Genomic DNA, 24,327 nt, shown 5'->3' on the forward strand with positions numbered 1-24,327 from the left:
GGGAGGATAGAGGTATGGAGTTATTGGATTCTACTTTCAAAAACCTAGCCCAGATAAACTGGGTTGAATGGCCTCTGGTGAATGACCTTTCTGTAAACCAACTGTGACTTTGCAATAAAAGGTTAAGTTACCATCATCTTACCAGACCACAGAGCCACTGTCTCATTAGAGTGAGGCATATGGTGGTGGGTTTAACCTGAGGGTGCCCAGACCTCAGGCAAAGGGAGAGTTTGAGAAGAAGGGTCTATCTTCAGCCGGTGCAAGAAGTGAACTCATGCTGTCAATATTGCTCTTATATCAGCTAACCAGTCCCCCTTCCTTGCAATGCGATCTTACCGGGACTTTATCTATCGTTGGGTCTCTTTCTCCTGTGCTATCGGGGGCATTTTGTAGAATCACACACACAGCACAGTGTGAGGCCACTTGACCCATTATGCTTTTCCAGAAGTTGAAAGAGATATTGGATTAATCCTAATACCCGGACGTTCTGCTATTGACTCCCATTACCCTTTGAATATCTCCTTTCTGTGAATCTGTCAGATTTCCCTTTGAAATTTACCTTTGAAATCCACTTACAGGGGAGCACTGAGTCCCTTAAATCTGTTCCACCCCTATTCAGTGGGGTGATGGATGACCTGTGATTTAACTGTGGGCAGCACAGTGATTCAGCGTTTAGCACTGCTGCCTCACTGTGCTAGGGTCCCAGGTTTGATTCCAGTCTCAGGTGACAGCCTGTGTATGGAGTTTGCACATTCTACCTGTGGCTGCGTGGGTTTTCTCCTGCAGCCCCGTGCTAGGTGCATTGGCCATGGTAAATGCAGGGTTATAGCGGTAAGGGGCTAGCTCTTCAGAGATTCAGTGTGGGCTGAATAGCCTGCTTCCACATTGTAGCAATTCTAGGATTCTAATTCTATGTGTGAACGTTTCCCCAATGTTCCCTAAGACTTCAGTTCTCAAAAATCTATTGATTGCAATTCTTGCATTTACAACCACCAGAAATCATTCCTCTCTGTTGGCCTCTATCTGTTAGCATCTTGAAAACTTCAGTCTGGTTAAACTTAGACTAAATTCCAGGGGATACAACCCCAGTTTGTATGATCTCCTTGTAGCTAAACGCTTGATATCCTGGCATCAATTCTTCACTGCACTCACTTTGACACCAATCCATGCCTCAGTGTGGGCTGAATGGCCTGCTTCCACATTGTAGGAATTCTAGGATTAGGATGTGGGCCCCAGAACCATAAGGCCATAAGACCCAGGAGCAAAAGTAGACCATTCTGCCCATTTAGTCTGCCCCCATCATTCAAAGTGACCCTATCTCAGAACCGCTCACAATGACTGCAGGTTAGGTTTAACCAGGGCTTCGTTCACCTCTAGCATGATGTCTAGCCCCTTGTATTCCAGTTCTCTAGCCATAAAGCCTTTGTGTTATTTTCTGTAACTGCACCTGACATTTTAATGCTCTCTATACCCAGTCCCTCCCCAGCCTCCTTGGAACCTTGGATGTTTCTGGATTTTCATCATTTACAAAGCATCCAATTCCAGTCCGTACTGAATGCCCTCACATTTGACAACTTTGAAATGCATTTGTCACAGTTTTACGTACTCACTTCACCCATAGCTGACAGATGGGGAAGTGGTGGTGTCACTGGACTGGGAGGCTGGGTTACTGTCTGAGGTAATGGGTTCAAGTCCCACTATAGCGGATTGTGAAACTTGAATTCAATCCAAATGTGGATTTCAAAGATAACCTCTTGCTACCATTGTCATTTGTTGCAAAAAAGTCAATTTGGCTCACTAATGCCCTTTAGGGAAGGAAATCTGCTGGCCTTGCTCAGTCTGGCCTACTTGTGACTCCAGACCCACAGAATTGCGGTCGACTCTTCGTCGGATTTGAGATGAGTAAGAAATACTGGCCTGCCCACGTTCCATGAATTAAAATGAAAGCTCCACCTATCATTGTGTCAAATTTGAGTGCATGATGTTTATTTCATTTGTCTAAGTTATTAATGAACATAAACGGATCCAATCTGCCCTTCAAGGTACTTGAATAGACACTCTCCTAACAATTCAAGTACTTCTCCTTTATCCTGTCTCCTGCCCCACAGCCAGTTTTCTGAACCAGGTCAATCATTTGCCTTCACTTCATGGGTTTCCACTCTAACAAATAAGGGTTCCTTTCTCTACGGAGAGAAACCGAGAGTGGAATATTGAAATTGCATAATCAGCCCTGGTCATATATAATGGTGGCACAGATTCAATGGGCCAAGTGGCCTACCCCCGAGCCTATTTTCTATGCTGCTATGTTTATCAGAATAGGTCCTGGAAGTCTATAAAACCAATAGGAGAAAGAACCATGACAATTTTCAATGCTTTGATGTCTTTCTTCCCAAAGGTTGGATCTGATGCTCATGTGTGCTTGGCTCCATGAAAATTTCCCAGGGTGCGCAAGGGAATTGAATGGGTGAATAGGCAAATCATTTTTAAAAGGCTGACAAAACATGTGCCTTTATTTTATGGGGAGGCCCGGGCTAAGAGTCTTTAGCTCCCTTGGCCATCTATGACTTTGGGAGAGCATGAAATTCTGCTCCTTTTGTTCTGGTTAGATGCCAGCTTGAGAACAATATTCAGTTGAGGGGAGAGACAATGGGAACTGCAGATGCTGGAGAATCCGAGATAACAAAGTGTAGAGCTGGTTGAACACAGCAGGCCAGGCAGAATCACATCAGCTTTTGTGCTCCTAAGATGCTGCATGGCCTGCTGTGTTCATCCAGCTCCACACTTTGTTATTTCAATTGAGAGGTAGTCCGTCAGGAGTGCCCTGCAAATTGGCCACATTGATACTAAGGCTAAAAGGGTTCAATTATGAGGACAAGTTTCACAGACAAGCTTTGTGTTAAAGATTAAGGGAAGATCTAATTGCTGTGATTAAGATAATTAAAAGATTTGAAAGGGTGGATGGAGAGAAACTACATATTCTGTCAGGGAATTGTGGTATTGCTTTTATACTTTAATGGCATGTGGGTTTCACTGAGTAAGGCCGGCACTTATTGCCTCATCCCTAATTGCCAATTGAACGGACTGTCTTGTCTGGCCATTTCAGAGGGCAGCTAAGAGTCAACAACAACAATGGAAGTTGCTGGAAAAGCTCAGCAGGTCTGGCAGCATCTGTGAAGAGAAATCAGAGTTAACGTTTCAGGTCCAGTGACCCGAGGAAGGTTTAAGGAAGAGTCACCGGACCCGAAACGTTAACTCTGATTTGTTTTCACAGATGCTGCCAGATGTGCTAAGGTTTTCAAGCAATTTCTGTTTTCATTTCTGATTCGCAGCATCTGCAGTTCCTTCCATTTTTATTAAGAGTCAAAGCCATGGCTGTGAGTCTGGAGTTTTAAGAAAGGATGGCAGGTTCACTTCCCTAAAGGGCATTAGTGAACTAAATGGGTTGAAGCAGCTATTAGCCAGAGTTTCACAGACATCAATACTGAGGTTAGCTTTCACTTCCAGACTTTGTTTACTAAATTTGAAATTTTGTCAGTTGTTGTGGTGGGATTTGAATGCATTTACCCCAGGCACCATCTCCTTGCAAGTTGTCCTCACTATCCCGACTTGGAAATATATCACCGTTCCTGAGTCAAAATTCTGGAACTCACTCCCTAACAGCATTGTCAGAATCCCTACATCACACGGACTGTAATAGTTCAAGCATTCAGCTCATCACCACCTTCTCAAGGGGAAATTAGGACAGGCAATAAATGCTAGCAAAGCCATAGAGCCTTAGAGATGTACAGCATGGAAACAGACTCTTCGGTCCAACTTGTCCATGCTGACCAGATGTGCTAAATTAATCCAGCCCCATTTGCCAGCATTTGGCGCATATCCCTCTAAACCCTTCCTATTCATGTACCCATCCAGATGTCTTTTACATGTTGTAATTGTTACAGCCTCCACCCCCCTCTGGCAGCTCATTCCGTACACACATCACCCTCTGTGTGAAAAAGTTACCCCTCAGGTCCCTTTTTAAATCTCCCCTCTCCGCGATGCCCACATACCATGAATGAATAACGGAAAGATAGCCTGGGTCTGTAACCCAGTGTCATTACCACCACACATTGTCTCTCCAAAAGGGATGGGATAAACAGGTTGGGACTCTATTCAGTGGAGTTTAGAAGAGTGAGAGATGATCTCATTCAAACATTCAGGATTCTCAAGGGGCTTGACAGGGTAATTCTGGGAAAATGTTTCCCCTCAAGGGAGAGTCTAAAACCAGAGACATAGTCTCAGAATAACGGGGTGCCAATTTCAGACTGAGGTGAGGAGGCATTTCTTCTCTCAGTTGATTGTGAGTCTTTGGAACTCCCTGTTACAGAGAGCTGTGGGGGAAGAGTTTTTGATATATTTAAGATTGGGATAGATAGATCCTTGATCAGTTGAGGAAGCAAGGCTTATGGGGAATGGGCAGGAAAGATAGGAATGTTGGATCAGCCATGATCCTTTTGAATGGTGGAGCAGGCTCAAGGGGCTGAATGGCCTAGTGTTCCCATTTCCTGTAGTCTTATCAAGCTGGTGAGACTGGGTTTTAATAGAAAATACTTCCCCAGTGAGACTGCTCAATCTTTGTTGGCTCAGTATATTGAGGTGTATCAAAGCAAGGCAGCGGAATGGATTTAAATATATAACTGGAACTATTTTGTCTGAGTGATGGAACAGGGTTGAATGGCCTCCTGCTGGCCCAATGTCATGATGGTATGGGGAGGATAAAGTGGAGAACCTTGGGAGGCTCCATTTCTTGGTAGATCTGTGCACCTGCAGGTGTGACTGTGCATAGCAAGGCATGGAAGGAAAGAGTGACTCCTGCATTTCTGTAGCGCCTTTCAGAGTCATAAATCACCATACTGCCAAAGAGATGCTTTCTTGCTGGATTTCCACTGGTGTCTAGAAGAATATGGAAGAATCCTATTAATTTTTAACAGATCTAGACAGAATGAAGTGCAGGAGGGATGGTTCCCAATCAGTGGGGAGTCCAGGACCAGGGGGTCACAGTCTAAGGATACAGTGTTGGCCATTTAAAATTGAAATGGGAGAAATGCCTTCACTCAGAGAGTGGGGAGCCTGTGGAATTCTCTGTCACAGAAAGGAGTTGAGGCCAAAATATTGCACAATTTCAAGAAGGAGTTAGATATAGTCCTTGGGGCTAAAGGGATCAAAGGGAAGAAAGAGGGAACAGGGGACTGAGTTGGACGAGCAGCTTTGACCACATTGAATGGTAGAGCAGGCTTGAGGGGCTGAATGGCCTGTTCTTGCTCCTACTTTCTGTGTTTATGTTGTGAAGTGTCTGATCACTGTTGTAATCTAGGGGATGGTAAGACCAAAGTGTGCACAGCAAGATACCACAAGCAACAACGGGAATCATGGCCAGTTAAGCTATCTTCGTGATGTTGGGCTGAAGAAAAAATATTGGCCAGGACCTGCGTGGGAGAGCACCTCCTGCTCCTTTCCCAAATCCTGATCAAGGCATCTTCTCTGACTCCCTAAATGATTGCTTGATTGATTGATTTATTGTTGTCACACGTATAGAGGTACAATGAAAAGTTTTGTTTTGTGTGCTCTACAGGCAGATTCTACCATCCAAAGTGTATCAGGATGACAGAATAGAGTTGTGCTATAGTGGCAGAGAAGATGCAGAGAGAGAGATCAGAATTGACATTAAATAGGCCCATTCAAAAGTCTGATAATATTGGGGAAGAAGCTGTTCTTGAATCTGTTCATACATGTATACAAACTTTTATATCTTTTGCCCAATGGAAGGGGTTGAAAGAGAGTATAACTCGGGTGGGAGGGGTCTTCAATAATGTTAGTTGCTTTTCTGAGGCAATGGGAAGTATAGATGGAGGCAGTGGATGGGAGGCTGGTTTGCGTGATGGACTGGGCTGTGTTCGTGACACTCTGCGGTTAAAGACAGTCCCCATGATCCTGCAGCACTCCCGCAGTTTTGCGGTTAAGTGTTGGACTTGATTTGTGTGCTCAAATTCTGAAAAAGGAGTGCTTGAGTCATGACTTAACTGCAGAGAGTTGATCCAATAATAGAGCCCCACAGTTCCGCAAGCTATCACATAAAATCCCAATGAGATCACCAAGCTGAGCCATCTGTGTGATGGGCTGCTCTCAAGAGGCAGGTTCACATCAGGTTTCATGATGAAACTTTAATAAATGGTAGAGAAAAGAATTACTAATCTGCTACCATGCAACTTAAACCATATCCCTTTAAAGCCCCTCAAATACATACACACATTCATTTGCAAATAAAACAGACAGAAGATCAATTGTTCCATGTAGCTATTGTGGATGGAAAAGCTATAGACAGGGAGCATAATTCTGAAGATCAAATGTGGGTTAAATTGTCTCTCTCAGTTCCTTCAGCTTTTAGCAATGATTGTATGTAGTTGTCTATGAAGCAATGATTGCTCCTCACTTTGATAGTTGATCCAGATAACATAGGTCTTTTCTTGTTGGCATTCACTCTTTCAAACTTTTTAGGCTTTCTTGTCTTCTCCTCCACACTGGGAGGAATAGATGTTTTCAGTTCACTTGCCCTGGTTGTCCTGCACCTCATGTAGCAAACTACAGCTGTACCAATCCAAAGGCTTGAGCAGACTCTCCCTTAACTCAAAGGTTCTTGTGGCAATCTGCATCAAAGTATGCCCTGCAGTGCTTTGAAAAGCAATGCTGTCTTACACACAGCTAAAAATGTGCACCGCTTAATTTATCCGAGTGGTAACATTCACCCAGATTTCAACTCCACAGGCAGTCCAAAATTCTACATGGTCCCTTACTCTAGAGAAGACAAATGGGTTGATTATATTTTTGTCTTTAAAACTGCATAATATGTATAGATAACAAGGTGTAGAGCTGGGTGAACACAGCAGGCCAAGCAGCATAGAAGCAGATCCTTCCTGCTCCTCTGATGCTGCTTGGCCTCCTGTGTTCATCCAGCTCTACACCTTGTTATCTCAGATTCTCCAGCATCTGCAGTTCCTATGATCTCTGATATGTATAGAGTCAGCCTTGAATCAAGGGGCAAAATTACCACCTGTCACCTGGAAAGGTAGAGCCCTCAAGGCAATCCTGGGATAAATGACAACCGTAATTCCCATCTGTGGGTTGACATCCATTGAGGGTGTTTGGGGCTATGGGGAGTACTAATTAGCCACAGTGTCCCCCTGACATCTCTACCACGAGGGCCAGGGATACAGTGATGTTGTGGAAATGTCACTAGAGCAGCAACCGTTGTCACTTTTTTTTACGACAGCGTGATAAGATTTATTTTTACATGACAAGAATGACAGAATCCCTGTAGTGTGGAAGCAGGCCACTTGGCGCACCGAGTCCTCTGAAGAGAATCGCTATCCCTGTAACCCTGCTAACCCACCCAGTCTGCATACCTTTGGACACTGTGGGCAATTTCCCATGGCCAATCCATCTAACCTGCACTTCTTTGGACTGTGGGTGGTAAGTGGAGCACCCGGAGGAAGCCCACGCTGACACGGGGAGAATGTGCAAACTCTACGCAGACAGTCGCCCGAGGCAGGGGTAGGCCATTCGGCCCATCGAGCCTGCTCTGCCATTCAGTAAGATCATGGCTGATCTTTTCGTGGACTCAGCTCCAGTTACCTGCCAGCTCACCATAACCCTGAACTGTTCAAAAATCTAACTTTCATTGTCTTAAAAGGAGGAAGCCTCAACTGCTTCACTGGGCAGGGAATTCCACAGATTCACAACCCTTTGGCTGAAGAAGTTCCTCTCAACTCAGTCCTAAATCTGCTCCCCCCTTACTTTGAGCTTATGCCCCCTCATTCTAGTTTTGCCCTCCAGTGGAAACAACCTCCCTGCTTCTGTCTTATCTATTCCCTTCATAATATCATATGTTTCTGTAAGGTTCCCCCCTCATCCTTTTACGTTCCAATGACTCTCAACCCCTTCAGTGTCTCCTCATAAGCCGACCTTCTCAACTCTGGACTCAACCTAGTGAATCTCCTCTGCACCCCCTCCAGTGCCAGTACATCCTTTCTCAAGTAAGGAGACTGAAGCTGTACACAGTATTCCAAGTGTGATCTCACCAGCACCCTGTACAGCTGCAGCATAACCTTCAAATCCCAATATTCCAATTTAAATGTAATGAAACAAAATGGCAGGAATACATAAGCAGCCCACTAACTATGCGTGCTGATAATGCAAACATTAACAATTATTGCAAAAGCCCATCTGGATCACTAATGCCCTTCAGGGAAGGAAATCTGCCATCATTACCTGGCCTGGCCAGCACATGACTCAGACTCATAGGGATTGACCACCCTCTGAGATGACCTCACAGCCTCTCTGCTTACCCCAGGCACAAAGAAAGACAGAAAAGAGCCAAGCAGCTCCAATCGCTCAGTGCAGCCAAGCCCAACAATTTTCTCAATGGTTTTCTGCTCCAGTTGATTCATTACATTCATGTAACATTCCTGTGTAAACCTGTGAGCCTGTTTGTTTCAATCAGGTTAGCTATTGGAAAGGGATCCTGGTGACAAGGCAATAAACAAAATAATATGGGTGGGTTTCTCCCACATGGAATATGGGAGAAAACTCCAACATCACAGTTATCCTTCAATTTGACCATTTTTACATTACATTACCTTAATTCCAAACCCTGAACCTTCAGCTAATTCTGTCCCAAACAATTACCCCACATATTTCATTTTTATGTTCACCGCTTTTTAAAAAAAATGCTTTCGCCGATGCATTTTCAGAAATATATCAGTTTTTACATGGTTCAAACAGAACGTTTTTCTCGTTCCCAATTGTGGGAGATTCTTTATTTCATTCCCATTTACACATGGTTCCACAGACACACACACTCACACACCGCACACACTTGATGCATATGCTTACACACACACACACACACACACACACACACACACACACACACACACACACACACACACACACACACACACAGTCACTGACATTTTCACACAACTTTTACTCAAACACTCCCTTTTACTCCCTCATTCACACATGTATACATTGTCACTCACGCCTTGCTCACTAAAACACAGAGACACTCACACATACTGTCATTCTCCCACCTCGCTTGCTCAGCAGCTTGACCATATCCGACACTGATTCATGAGAGAAATTGGAATTTTCAGCACTGAAGCAGGCCATTTGGCACATCGTGTCTTTACTGGCCGAAAACAAGCCATCCAGCCTCCTCCTAGTCATAACGTTCGCCACCCTACAGCTGACAGCACTTAAAGTATTCACATGAAATATTTTAAAATGCGGTAAATGTTTCTGCTGCTACCTTTGTTTTAGGGATTCAGTTGACACTGCCCAATCTTTCCTTGTGCTGTAAATCTCTCAGTCCTGGCAAGATTCTCTCTACCGCAATCCCCTCATTTCTATAAGGCAGTGACCAGAACTGGACACAGTGCTCTAGCTGACAGCTAACTGGTGTTTGACAATGACTGAATATTCAGTATAGATGGTGTACAGTCACTTGTTCATTCTCACTTCTGCTTGTAAACATAACTCATAAAATCACTCGTTTCACCCATCCTGAGCAGGAACTTAAATGATTTTCTCATTCACATACACGCAGAATGTTTTTCTCACCAAGTCGGAAACAATGTTATTTTGATCTAAGCTTTTAATCACTTAACATCAGCAGCTAGACAAAGGAAGCAAATTATCCATTCATTATCGGCAATTTATTCTGAGAATCAGTTAAGCAATCTTGAAGCAGCTTTGCCTAATTATATATTTTAAAACAAAGCGGCTATTCATGTATGTGTGCAGTCAAATGAGCACATATTATTTTTTAAAAACATACATTTCTGTAGCTTCTTTCACAAATGCAGGTATCCCAAATGATTCGACAGCAATAACTATGCTCTGCAGTGTTGTAAAGTAGGGAATGAAGCAACCAGTTTGCACCCAGGAAGGTGATTCAATGAGAGGAAGGAGACAAAGAATCCGGATTATCAACAGGAATTCTAATCTGCAGGATGAGGTCTGGTGGCATCCTGCAAGGATTCTTGTTGAGGCCTCAACCTATTCATCATATTCATTAACAGATTAGAATGGAAAACCAGAATTATCAATGAGATTCTACAATATCAACCATGTTATTGGAAGAGTAACAATTGCAAAATGGTATTGGTAGAGGAAGTGACTGAACTTGAAATAAGCAAACAGATTTCAACATTAGAACTAAAACGAGGTTTTATTGTCCCTTGTACTCATGTACAAGAGTACAGTAGAAAGTTTACAACATCGCCACTCACAGCACCACCTTAGCCACAAAGGTAGCAAGATTCAAAATCTTGGGTAAAAAGTAGAAACATGAAGAAAGCTTATAAAGAAATAAGCTAAAGGTTCAACATTACAGTTTTTGTCAGGATGAAGTAGTAAATAAGAAATAAAGTTAGAAGTTCCTAATTACAGTCCTTCTTTAGCTATAGATCTGCAGTGGCTCCTGAGTGGTTTTCCCTGTGAGGACTCGATCTCTCTCCCCCCTCAACTGAGCTCGATCTCTCTCCCCTCCCAGCACTGGGCGTGATCTCTCTCCTGCCCCCACCCCCGCACTGGGCTCGATCTCTCTCCTGCCCCCACCCCCGCACTGGGCTCGATCTCTCTCCCCCCCAACTGAGCTCGATCTCTCTCCCCTCCCAGCACTGGGCTTGATCTCTCTCCCCCAGCACTGGATTCAATCTCTCTTCCCAAGCACCTGGCTTCGATCTCTCTCCCCCACACTAGGTTCAATCTCTCTCCCCCCACACTGGGTTCGATCTCGCTCCCCGAGCATTGGGCTCAATCTCTCTCCCCCGCACTGGGCTCGATCTCCCTCCTGCACTGGACCCATTCTCCACCCTGTTCCCTGCACTGGATCTGGTCAATCCTCCCCCCCACCACACTGGACCCAATCACTTTCTCTGCACTGGGCTCGATCTTCACCCCCATGCACTGGGTTCAATCTCTCTTTCCCCACACTGGGTTCAATCCCTCTTTCCCCCTGCACTGTGTTCGATCTCTCTCCCCGCACAGGCCTCAATCTCTCGATCCCTATACTTCCACACTGCTGTCTCACAGCCATGTGTGAGATGGCTATGTTCTTTGTTAGTATGGTGGTTCATTCTATTCCCAGACAATTTTTTTAAGGTTGGAATATATGAGCAGTCGGCTTTGCTTGTCCAAGAAAAGATATCCTGGCATTGGATGCCATCCAGAGAAAATTCGCTCAGCTGATACCTAGTATGGAGGGTCTGCCTTATGAAGAGAGTTTGAGTAGCTTGGGCCTGTATTCTTTGGAGTTTAGAAGAGTGAGAGGAGATCATATTGAAAGGGACAAGATTCTGAGGGGAAATTGATAGGGAGATGTGGAGAGTCCACTTCCCCTTGTTGGAGAGTTTAGGAGCAGCGGTGCATCATCTCAGAGTAAGAGGTCGCCTGTTTAAGACTGAGCTGAGGAGGAATTTCTTCAATCAGAGGGGAGTGGATATCTGGAATTATTTGCCGCAGAGGGTTGTCAAAGTTGGATACATAAGGCTGAGACAGACAAATTTTTGAAACATATAAGATCCTGCGTGGATTTGACTGCGTGGACATGGAAAGGATGTTTCTCTTTGTGGGAGAATCTAGAAATAGAGGTAGAAGGAACTGCCAATGCTGGAGAATCTGAGAACACGGTTTCAACCTGAAACGTCAAGCTTTCCTGCTCCTCCAATGCTGCTTGGCCTGCTGTGTTCATCCAGCTTCACGCTGTGTTATCTAGAATTAGGGACCATTGTTTAAATGTAAGGGGCTCTACTTAACATAGAGATGAGGAAACATTTTTCCTCTCAGACAGTTGTGAGTCAAAAGAAGTAAATTAAGAATCTTTAAATATTTTTAAGACAGAGGTGATTTGATTCTTGCTGACCAAAGGGATAGAAGATGATTGGGGAATATGCAGGAATGTAGAGCTGAGTTTAAAATGAGATCAGCCATGATCTCATTGAATGGGGAAGCGGACTTGAAGGGCTGAGTGGACTCCTGCTGTTTGTTTTAAGTATGTTTGTATTTTTAATCTATAAGGAGAACCAAGGGTTATGGGGAAAGGGCAGAAAAGTAGAGTTGAGAATTATTAGATCAGCTATGATCTCAATGTATGGTGTAGCAGACTTGATGGGCTGAATAGCCCAATTCTGTCCTACCTCTCATCAACCACTTTATACCTGAATAGGATGGAATATGATGTTTTGTTAATGGCAAGATTCCAGAAACAGCAGATGGTCCAAAGAGACAATGGGGGAAGAACCACGTACAGACATTGTCAAAAATGTGAGGCACAATTAGCGAAGATAACGGCAAAGGTTAAAGGAAGGCTTGCCTTCATAACCAGAGGAGCGTAATACTGAGGGACAGGTCATGCTACAGCGAACAAAGCCGTTGCTAGACCTCACCTGGAGCCATTGGGTGCAATTTAATCTTCAGGAGGATGGTTTAGGCTTGAAGGGAGTGCAATGACAACTGGCAGAATGACAGCTGGCCTACAGGAGTTAGATTGTGAGGGGAGATCACACTAAGAAGAAGCTGGAATCTACAGGTTAAGGGCTGACTTGAATGAAGTTACAGAGGAAGGGGCTGATAGAGATAAACTTTCTCCACTGTTTTGGGACTCCCAGGACTCAAGGGAAGAGCCTGACATTTTCAGGAGCCCCTTCAGGAATGAGATGAGGAAACTGTTATGGACCAGACCAAACCCCCTCAAAATACACATAAGATAGTGTAGACCCTAAGTTTTCCTTATTTTAAAGGTAAGTGTAAGGTGTTGTGCCCCAGATGCAACTCAGTTGGTCAAACTCCCACATTAAAAGTAAAACACACTTTATTCATCCACTGTAGTTAAAGCACAACAAAAGGAAGAAGGAATTGGAATAGCTTAGCTCTATTGGAAAACTTAACAGAGCAACAGATTTACTGCAGCTTCCAAACCCTGCTGAGGTCGCAGGAACAAACTCCTGGAAATGAAAAGTAAAGATTCTGGTTCTGTGGGAGTTTGGCCACATCCAGTCAGGCTGCTTCTATTGTTCCAGTATTCTTTTTTAAATACTTCAAGGCCTCACAAGCCTTTTACTGTAGTGGCTTTGTTAGACTGCCTGATGCCTCAGCTGTAAAACCTCTTGTTCAAAATAAAAACAGGACAAAATAACTTCTTACAGCCACAGTAGCATCACAAAATATTAGCATACACAGAAGATGGGGGAGATTTGGAATGTCTTCCACAATCTGCTGTTGAAGCTGGATTGATTGTAACTTTTAAGCCTGAGTTCAATCTATATTTCTCATTCCAACAAATTAATAAATCTGAAGGACGTATGGGTGTATGGAGTTAGTTCGAAGATCCCCTTGAATGAAAGAAAGCGCTGAATGGCCTCCTCCTGTTTCTCAACACTGTGATACTGATCAGATAATCTGCTTAAAGTGGAACTTCATTCCCACATTAATAAAACCCCCCATGTACAAAACCTTCAGGTGACACGGATGAATTCAGAGAGATGTGTTACTGAGGTAGGGCCCTCAGCGTGAGATGCATTTCAGCTCATTTGCTGGATACCACCCAGCTCTGAGAATGCACAATGGAAGCAACACAACAGTCTGTATTGTGCGTTGTGGACTGAGCACCCAAGCCCTCATCAGGATTGAGGGAGGTTTGTTCCTACTCTGGGTCAATAGATTTTTTTTTACTCATTCATGGGATGGGATGTCACTTACTGGGCCCAGCATTTATTGCCAGTAATGGCCCTTTGAGAAGGTGGGGGTGAGCTGCCTTCTTGAACTGCTGCAGTCCACCTGCTGTGAGTTGACCCGTAATGTCCTTAGGGAGGGAATTCTAGGATTTTTATCCAGTGACACTGAAAGAACGGCGATATATTTCCACTTCAGGATGGTGAGTGGCTCGGAGGGGGATTTACTGGGGGGTGGTGTTTCAATGTATCTGCTGCCTTTGTCCTTCTGGATGGAAGTGGCCGTGGGTTTGGAAGGTGCTGCCTGAGGACCTTTGGTGAATTTCTGCAGTGCATCTTGTAGCTGGTACACACTGCTGTGACTGAGTGTCGGTGGTGGAGGGAGTGGGATGTTTGTGGATGTGGTGCCAATCAAGAGGCTGCTTTGCCCTGGAGGGTGGTGAGCTTCCTCAGCGTTTTTGGGGCTGTCCCCATCCTGGGCAAGTGGGGAGTATTCCATCACACTCCTGACATGTGCCTTGTAAATGGTGGGACAGGCTTTGGGGAGTCAGGAGAGGAGTTACTTGTTGGTGGTCACTGAATGCATTGCAAAGTGGCTCAATGGTTAGCGCTTCTGCCTCACGGCGCCAGGGATCCAGGTTCGATTCCACTCTCAGGCGACGGTCTGTGTGGAGTTTGCACATTCTCCTCAGGTCTGTGTGGGTTTCCTCACACAGCCCAAAAATATGCAGGTTAAGGTGGATTGGCCATGGGAAATTGTCCCCTAGTGTCTAGGGATGTGCAGACTAGGTGGGTTAGGATTGCAGGGATAGGATAGGGATCAGAATCTGGCTGGAGTGCTCTTCAGAGGGCTGGTGCAGACTCAATGGGCCCACCAGACCACTTCCACACTGTAGGGAGTATGGGATGGGTGTGTAAATGATGCTGGTGCGGTTGGGTTGCTTGTTTTGGGTGGACTTCACATCCACTCCTTCCTCAGCACTTTCCTGAATCAACCTTCTCCGTTTTGCTGCCGGTCACAAGGACCAGGGTCTCCCACGGCTCAGCGCAGGATATTTGACCTCTTCAGGGAGGCAGTGAGGACACCCATTAGGAGCTTCCACTGCAGTCCTGGGAGAATCCTGCCACCATTGAAGTCAGGCAGAGGAAGGGGTCAGGCAAAGTGTTACGAATTTGCTTTTAATTCAGTCGGAAGATCTTGAACAAATGACACACGCTGGTTTTGGAATTGGGATGGAAAAATCTGGAATTGTTTGCTTGGATTAGGATCTCATTTATGTCGGATGTCTGCAAAAACCAGTCTAACAACACTAATTGATTTTACCCTAGCCACTCCGAGGAAACAGCGCCGGGAGAGAACGACCTTCACCAGAGCGCAGCTCGATATTTTGGAAGCGCTCTTTGCCAAGACCCGCTACCCTGACATCTTCATGCGGGAAGAGGTGGCTCTGAAGATCAATTTACCCGAATCCAGAGTCCAGGTAAGAATCAGCACCATGTTACTTTTGAAATCAATTATGATTTTGGGCTGACAATTCTCCCAAGAATGTCTAGGAGTTTCTGGGAATGAAGGTTCATTTCAATCAACTCCCAGTCCTTAAAAAATAAAATTGCAATTTAGTTTTTGAAGCCTTTAGTACATTTGCTGCAAAAATATCAGAGAGAGGTTTCAGGGTGAAGGCCGTTCAACTGTGGAGGGGCCAATTACTACAGATGCTGGGATTTGTACTGAAAACCAAAAATCACAGCGGGTCAGGCAGTATCTGTGGAGAGAGAACAAGCTAACAATTCACGTCTAGATGGCTCTTCATCCGAGTTCAGTTGTGTATGGCATCGGGAGGTTTAGGATTAAACCCCCAGGAATATGTTCAACTGCAGTTTGCAATCCTGTATTCCATCACACTTACTAGTGGTGTACCGCAAGGGTCAGTGTTGGGTCCGCTGCTGTTTGTCATTTTTATAAATGACCTGGATGAGGGCGTAGAAGGATGGGTTAGTAAATTTGCAGACGACACTAAGGTCGGTGGAGTTGTGGATAGTGACGAAGGATGCTGTAGGTTGCAGAGAGACATAGATAAGCTGCAGAGCTGGGCTGAGAGGTGGCAAATGGAGTTTAATGCAGACAAGTGTGAGGTGATGCACTTTGGTAGGAGTAACCGGAATGCAAAGTACTGGGCTAATGGTAATATTCTTAGTAGTGTAGATGAGCAGAGAGAGCTCGGTGTCCATGTACACAGATCCTTGAAAGTTGCCACCCAGGTTGACAGGGCTGTTAAGAAGGCATACAGTGTTTTAGCTTTTATTAATAGAGGGATCGAGTTCCGGAACCAAGAGGTTATGGTGAAGCTGTACAAAACTCTGGTGCGGCCGCACTTGGAGTATTGCGTACAGTTCTGGTCACCGCATTATGAGAAGGATGTGGAAGCTTTGGAAAGGGTGCAGAGGAGATTTACTAGGATGTTGCCTGGTATGGAGGGAAGGTCTTACGAGGAAAGGTTGAGGGACTTGAGGCTGTTTTCATTAGAGAGAAGAAGGTTGAGAGGTGACTTAATTGAAACACATAAAATAATCAGAGGGTTAGATAGGGTGGATAGGGAGAGCCTTTTTCCTAGGATGGTGACGGCGAGCATGAGGGGGCATAGCTTTAAATTGAGGTGTGAAAGATATAGGACAGATGTCAGAGGTAGTTTCTTTGCTCAGAGAGTAGTAAGGGAATGGAACGCTTTGCCTGCAACGGTAGTAGATTCGCCAACTTTAGGTACATTTAAGTCGTCATTGGACAAGCATATGGACGTACATGGAATAGTGAAGGTTAGATGGGCTTCAGATCGGTATGACAGGTTGGCACAACATCAAGGGCCGAAGGGCCTGTACTGTGCTGTAATGTTCTATGTTCTATGTTAATTCCATCATGCCCTTTAAGGAAGGAAACTACCATCCTTACCTGGTCTGGCCTACATGTGCCTCCAGCCCCACAGCAATGCGGTTGACTCTGAACTGCCCTCTGGGCAATTAGGGATGGGGCAATAAATGCTGCCTGGGCAGTGGTGCCCTCATCCTGTGAATGAATAAAGTATCATGGGAAGTGGGCATCGCTGGTAGGACCTGCATTTGTTGCCCATCCCTTGAGAAGGTGGGGTTGAGCTGCCTCCTTGAACCACTGCAGTCCATGTGCTGTAGGTTGGCCCACAATGCCCTTAGCGAGGGAGTTCCAGGATTTTAACCCAGTGACACTGACGGAACAGCAATATATTTCCAAGTCAGGACGTTAAGTGGCTTGGAGGGCAACTCGGAGGAGATGGTGTTCCCATGTATCAGCTGCCTTCGTCCATCTAGAGGGTAAAGTTTGGAAAGTGCTGGTGAACCATTACACAACCGTGAGCGAATACAAAGTTTGATCATTGACTGAAAATGAGAAGTGCGGGAGAAACTCAGCAGGTCTGGCAGCATTTGTGGGCCAAGAAACGGGGTTAGCATTTCAAGTCCAACTTGATTCTTCTTCAGAATCCTTGCTGAGCCCAGAACAGTGTGTCGCTAGTTCAAAACATTAACCTGGTTTCTCCCTCTACAGACACTACCTGACCTGCTGAGTTTCACCAGCAATTTCTGTGTTTGTTTCAGATTTTCGGCATCCACAGTTAGTTTGGTTTAATGTGCTGGCAACTCTGTCTGTTTAAAAGCAATCGAGGCTTCCTCTAAACCTCGAAGCAAGGATGTAAGTCCACTTTAGCAGCAAAATAAAGCAAGTATCACTGATCAACAGGTGAATCCTGTGCCTTAGGAAACAATTAATCTCTAAATTTATGAGCAATGCCAAGGCAGGGTGTTGCAAAATATCAGGTCAGAATCTTGTACATTGCTTGCAACTTTTACATATTCAGTGCCTATGTTTTTCTTTTAGAGAAAAGCACTGATTTGCTGCTTATCATTGTAAATTATTTCAATAAAGGATAAGGGTATTTCCCTCAGTAATGGGGCTGACAGTTAATCATCAACTAACTGGAGCTAAAGGCTGATCATTTGGTGGGTAATTCCTCTTCTATGTGTGGGACATGCTGCACATAAATTGGTTGCCACATTTTCCAGATAACACTTCACATTATTTTGGAGGGAAGCAACTGATATTGTGCGAGGCCATCATAGCCGACATCTTGTGTAAAGAAAGTCCCACAAAGAATAGAAAAAAGTATGAACTGCCGATGCTGGAGTCAGTGAAGGCTTTTCTGAAGAAGGTTCCCGACACAAAACGTCAGCTTTCCTGCTCCTCTGATGCTGCCCGGCCTGCTGTGTTCATCCAGCTCCACACTGTGTTATCTCACAAAGAACAGGAGATTAATCACCTGCTCTCTGCTGTATGGGTGAAGTGAAGACAGGACAGACATGGAACAATCCTTTCTGTCCCTCAAATCAGGGATTCTGTTTAACATCACTTTCTGTTGTAGCCCGATATTGAGGCCTGGGGCCATCGGGGCATTTCACAGTGGATGGAAACCTCCTAAGCCAAACCGATACTCAGTCAGTAGAAGTAGAAAACTATGACCAGGTGTGTCTTTTTTCCAGTGCTCACATTCTGTGCCACCAACCAATTACTAACTTCATGAGTATCCAGTGCATCAAACATGTTGACAGAATGGATAAGAAGGCATTTAGCATGCTTGCTTTTATTGCTCAGACCTTGAGGAAGGGTCACCGGACCCGAAATGTTATGCCTGATCTGTTCCTTCACAGGTGCTGCCAGACCTGCTGAGCTTTTCCGGCAACTTCTGTTTTTGTTCCTGGTTTACAGCATCCGCGGTTCTTTCGGTTTTACTTTTGAGTGCTGGAGTTGGGATGCTGAGATTGTACAGGACATTGGTGAGACCTCTACTGGAGTACTGTGTGCTGTTCTGATCACCCTGCTACAGAATATTATTAGTCTGAAGAGGGTTCAGAAAAGCTTTACAAGGATGTGACTGAAAATGAAGGGTTTGAGCAATAAGGAGTGACTGAATAGACTGAGAATCTTTTCATTATAGTGCCCTTATAAAGATGGGGCGGCACAGTGGCTCAGCGGTTAGCACTGCAACCTCTCAGCGCCAGGGACCCGGGTTCAATTTCAGCCTCGGGCGACTGACTGTGTGGAGTTTGCACATTCTCCCTGTGTCTGCGTGGGTTTCCTCTGGGTGCTCCGGTTTCCTCCCACAGTCTAAAGATGTGTAGGCTAGGTGGATTGGCCATGCTAAATTGCCCATAGTGTGCAGGGGTGTGTGGGGTATAGGGCGATGGGTCTGGGTCGGATTCTTCAACGCGCGGTGTGGACTTGTTGGGCCAAAGGGCCTGTTTCTACACTGTAGGGAATCTAATCTAATCTAATCTATATAAAAGCACGAGGGGTATAGATAACTGAATGGCATGTCAGGGGTTTCAATTCAGCGAGGCATATTTTTAATTAGAGGAGAAAAGGACTCGAAGGGTAACTTTTTATTTACTCAGAGGGTGGTTCGTGTGTGGAATGAACTTCCTGAGGAAGTGGTGGATGCTGTTTAAAAGCCATTTGGAAAATGAATAAGCACATCCCTCACCTTCCTGGACCTCCAGCACATCCCTCACCTTCCTGGACCTCTCAGTCTCCATCTCAGGCAACCAGCTTGTAACTAATGTCCATTTCAAGCCCACCGACTCCCACAGCTACCTAGAATACACCTCCTCCCACCCACCCTCCTGCAAAAATTCCATCCCCTATTCCTAATTCCTCCGCCTCCGCCGCATCTGCTCCCACGATAAGACATTCCACTCCCGCACATCCCAGATGTCCAAGTTCTTTAAGGACCGCAACTTTCCCCCCACGGTGATCGAGAACGCCCTTGACCGCGTCTCCCGCATTTCCCGCGACACATCCCTCACACCCCGCCCCCGCCACAACCGCCCCAAGAGGATCCCCCTCGTTCTCACACACCACCCTACCAACCTCCGGATACAACGCATTATCCTCCGACACTTCCGCCATTTACAATCCGACCCCACCACCCAAGACATTTTTCCATCCCCTCCCCTGTCTGCTTTCCGGAGAGACCACTCTCTCCGTGACTCCCTTGTTCACTCCACACTGCCCTCCAACCCCACCACACCCGGCACCTTCCCCTGCAACCGCAGGAAATGCTACACTTGTCCCCACACCTCCTCCCTCACCCCCATCCCAGGCCCCAAGATGACATTCCACATCAAGCAGAGGTTCACCTGCACATCTGCCAATGTGGTATACTGCATCCACTGTACCCGGTGCGGCTTCCTCTACATTGGGGAAACCAAGCGGAGGCTTGGGGACCGCTTTGCAGAACACCTCCACTCAGTTCGCAACAAACAACTGCACCTCCCAGTCGCAAACCATTTCCACTCCCCCTCCCATTCTCTAGATGACATGTCCATCATGGGCCTCCTGCACTGCCATAATGATGCCACCCGAAGGTTGCAGGAACAGCAACTCATATTCTGCCTGGGAACCCTGCAGCCATATGGTATCAATGTGGACTTCACCAGTTTCAAAATCTCCCCTTCCCCTACTGCATCCCTAAACCAGCCCAGTTCATCCCCTCCCCCCACTGCACCACACAACCAGCCCAGCTCTTCCCCCCCACCCACTGCATCCCAAAACCAGTCCAACCTGTCTCTGCCTCCCTAACCGGTTCTTCCTCTCACCCATCCCTTCCTCCCACCCCAAGCCGCACCCCCAGCTACCTACTAACCTCATCCCACCTCCTTGACCTGTCCGTCTTCCCTGGACTGACCTATCCCCTCCCTACCTCCCCACCTACACTCTCTCCACCTATCTTCTTTACTCTCTATCTTCGGTCCGCCTCCCCCTCTCTCCCTATTTATTCCAGCTCCCTCTCCCCATCCCCCTCTCTGATGAAGGGTCTAGGCCCGAAACGTCAGCTTTTGTGCTCCTGAGATGCTGCTTGGCCTGCTGTGTTCATCCAGCCTCACATTTTATTATCTTGGAATCTCCAGCATCTGCAGTTCCCATTATCTCTGGAAAATGAATAAGAAGGGTTGGGAGGCATGCGGACCATGCGCAGGCAGGTGGGACTAGTTTAGTTTGGGATTTTGGTCGGCATGGACTCGTGGGACCGAAGGGTCTGTTTCCATGCTGGATGGTTCTGTGATACATTGCACAGAAATGTTAACTTTAATATCCCGAACTGAGCTCCCTTAGTCTATCAGTCTTGCCATGTTCATTTCTGCTAAGCTGGTTCATTAACCCATGGTGGGGGTGGGGGTGGGGGGAGCTGTGTTGAAATCCACATTGTGAAGGATTCTCGTGTAATAGCTTGCCCTGACAGGCCTCTCCCAGTCAGCAGCTTTACATCATTAATGTTCAGGGGAATGAAATCTGTGTGAACTGCCGCTCGCAGATTGCCGCTGGGTTAGGAGGGGAAGATGTTTTAAAGAGTAAAACATGAATGATTCGCAGAGATAATGTCATTTCCTTAACAGATTTGTCTATGGCGCATAGCACCAGCCTCAGTGACTGTCCTGAACTCTCAGAGATCCCTGTGCTCCACCAATTATTCCCTCTTGTACAAACTTGATTTCTTTGAATCTGCCAAACTGCCTAAGCCCCAACTTTTGGAATTCCATCCCCAAATCTCTCTTATACATAGAGTCATAGAGCACGGAAACAGACTCTTCAGTCTAAATCATCCATGCTGACCAGATATCCTAAATTAATCTGGTCCCATTTGCCAGCATTTGATCTCTCTAAACCCTTCTTATTCATGTCCCCATCCAGATGCCTTTTAAATGCTGTAACTGTACCAGCCTCCACCACCTCCTCTGGCGGCTCATTCCACACACGCACCACCCTCTGTGTGAAAGAATTGCCCCTTAGGCTTCTTTTAAATCTTTCCCCTCTCTCATTAAACCTGTGCTTCTCTAGTTTTGGACTCCCCTACCCTGGGGAAAAGACCTTGAATATCCATGCCCCTCATAATTTTATGAACTTCTACAAAATCACCCCTCAACCTCCAATGCTCCAGCCCCAGCCTATTTAGTCTTTCCCTATAGCTCAAAGCCTCCAACCACAGCAACATCGTTGCTTCACATCATCTTTCTGATAGCAGGGAGACCAGAATTGAATGCAGTATTCTAAAAGTGGCCTAACCAATGTCCTGGACTGACCAATAAAGGCAAATGTACCAAACACTTTCTTCACTACCCATTCTACCTATGACTGCACTTTCGAGGAGCTATGAACCTGTGTCTAAGGTCTCTTTGATAACAAAGTGTGGAGCTGGATAAACACAGCAGGCCAAGCAGCATCTTGGGAGCACAAAAGCTGACGTTTCGAGCCTAGACACTTCATCAGAGGGGTTAGGTTTAGGGTTAGGGTTAGAGTTAGGGTTAGGGTTAGGGTTAGGGTTAGGGTTAGGTTTAGGGTTAGGGTTAGGGTTAGGGTTAGAGTTAGAGTTAGGGTTAGGGTTAGGGTTAGGGTTAGGGTTAGAGTTAGAGTTAGAGTTAGAGTTAGAGTTAGGGTTAGGGTTAGGTTTAGGGTTAGGGTTAGGGTTAGGGTTAGGGTTAGGGTTAGGGTTAGGGTTAGGTCTCTTTGTTTGGCAACACTACCCAGGACCTTACCATTAAGTGTGTAAGTCCTTCCCTGATTTGCCTTCCTCAAACGCAACATCTCACATTTATCTAAATTAAACACCATCTGCCACTCCTCAGCCAATGGCCCTGATCAAGGCCCCGTTGTACTCTGAGATAAACTTCATTGCTGTCCACCACACCTCCAATTTGGTGTCATCTGCATACTTATTAACCATACTTCTTGTGTTCATATCCAAATCATTTACATAAATGATGAAAAGTAGTGGACCCAGCACCGATCCTGGTGGCATACTGCTGGTCACAGCCCTTCAGTCTGAAAAGCAACCCTCCCCCACCAGGCTCTGATTCCTACTTTCAAGTTGCTTCTATGTTCAAATGGCTAGCTCTTTTGTGTGATCTAACCTTGCTAACCAGTTTACCATGAGGAACCTTGTCAAAAACCTTACTGAAGTCTATATAGATCATGTCCCCGACTCAGCCTTCATCAATTCTTTTCTTTACTTCTTCAGAAAACTCAATCAAGTTAGTGAGATACAATTTCCCAAGCAAAAGGCGGTTTGACTATCCCTACTCAGACTTGTCTTTCCAAATGCATGTAAATCCTTACACTACATCTTTTGTGGCCAAGCATCTCTGACCAAATGCCTGTGGATATGGCGCATTGGGAACTGATTGTATTCCCCTGGAGCACTGCAAGATTTTGAGCTAGATTGGGGTGCTACATAGATGCAACTCCCCATTGTTGTTTTATTTGTCGCATTTCTGATTGGGACAGTTTTGATCGGGTCTTCAGTCAGCCAACGTCAAAGCGAACTTGCTGCTTTCCTGATGTTATTGGGTTTTAGGGCAAAGGGACACAGTCTGAGCTAGTGAGGACTGGGATGAGGAGGAATGTTTTCACTCAGAGTGCTGAGGTGGGGCGGGGGGAGAGGTGGTGAATCTTTGGAATTCTCTTCACCAGAAGGCAGTGGAGTCTCAGTCATTGAGTCTTCAAGACAGAGAGTGTGAGGTTGCTAGATATTAAAGATATCGAGGCATAGTGCAGGGAACTGGAGTTGAGGTTGAGTTGAATGGTGGAGCAGCTCAGGGCTGAATGGCCTCCTCCAGCCAACTATTGAAATTTGCAATAAACCAGGAGGCCACTCAGTCCATCGTACCTGATTCTATCACATCAACCAACCTCTGCTATGTGAATATAAGAATTACAGCAGGTGGAGGGCATTCAGCTCATTGAGCCCAGTCTATCATTTGTTAGGAGCATGACTGATCCAATTGTGGCCTTGGTTTCACACTTCATCCCTCCCCCACATCCCCAATAATCAATAACTCCCTCACCCCATCTCCCATCAATTTCATCACAGTTAATAAAGTTTCTCTCTAAGGGTTTAATTTCTATGAATATCCCTGCGTGGGATGGAGACTGAAACCACTATATCTCCATTTCTCTGTGATGTAGCTCACTCGTGATACAGCACAGATACGATGGGTCAGCATCTGCCAGATTGTTTGAGTGGAGTTTGCACATTCACCCCATGTCTGTGTGGGTTTCCTCTAGGTGCTCCAGTTTCCTCCCGCAGCCCGAAGATGTGAAGGTTAGGGTGGATTGGTCATGCTAAATGGCCCCATAGTGTCCAGCGATGTGCAGGCTGGATAGATTATCCACAGGAAATTCAGTGTTGCAGAGACGGGGTGGGATTGGGTGCGATGGTCTTTAGAGAGTTGGTGTGGACTTGATAGGCCGAATGGCCTCTTTCTGCATGGTAGGGATTGTCTAGAAAAAGTCACCAAGGCTCCTCAGACAATCTCTTCTAAACCCATGACCATTTCCATCAAGAAAGACAAGGGCAGCAGTTACATGGGAACATCACCCCCTGCAAGTTCCCCTCTGAGCAACTCACCACTTGATTAGGGAATGTATTGATATTCCTTCAGTGTCTCTGTGTCAAAATCCTGAAATTCCCTCCCTAAGGGCACT

At 45.7% G+C, this 24,327-nt stretch overlaps 1 protein-coding gene across 7 annotated transcripts in view; it reads left to right on the plus strand.

Annotated features, from left to right (window-relative positions):
* The window catches only part of LOC125447748 (homeobox protein otx5-like), a 44,734-nt gene that overhangs the window by 12,884 nt on the left and 7,523 nt on the right, over positions 1 to 24,327 (plus strand). For all 7 annotated transcript variants that reach the window (XM_048522426.2, XM_059640940.1, XM_048522425.2 and 4 more), the window contains one exon: positions 15,099 to 15,250. In XM_048522426.2, coding sequence (XP_048378383.1) covers positions 15,099 to 15,250 — 152 coding nt within the window. The remainder of the gene's footprint in view (positions 1 to 15,098; positions 15,251 to 24,327) is intronic.

Source organism: Stegostoma tigrinum, chromosome 39 (genome assembly GCF_030684315.1).
Source record: "Stegostoma tigrinum isolate sSteTig4 chromosome 39, sSteTig4.hap1, whole genome shotgun sequence".
Classification (NCBI taxonomy): Eukaryota; Metazoa; Chordata; class Chondrichthyes; order Orectolobiformes; family Stegostomatidae; genus Stegostoma; species Stegostoma tigrinum.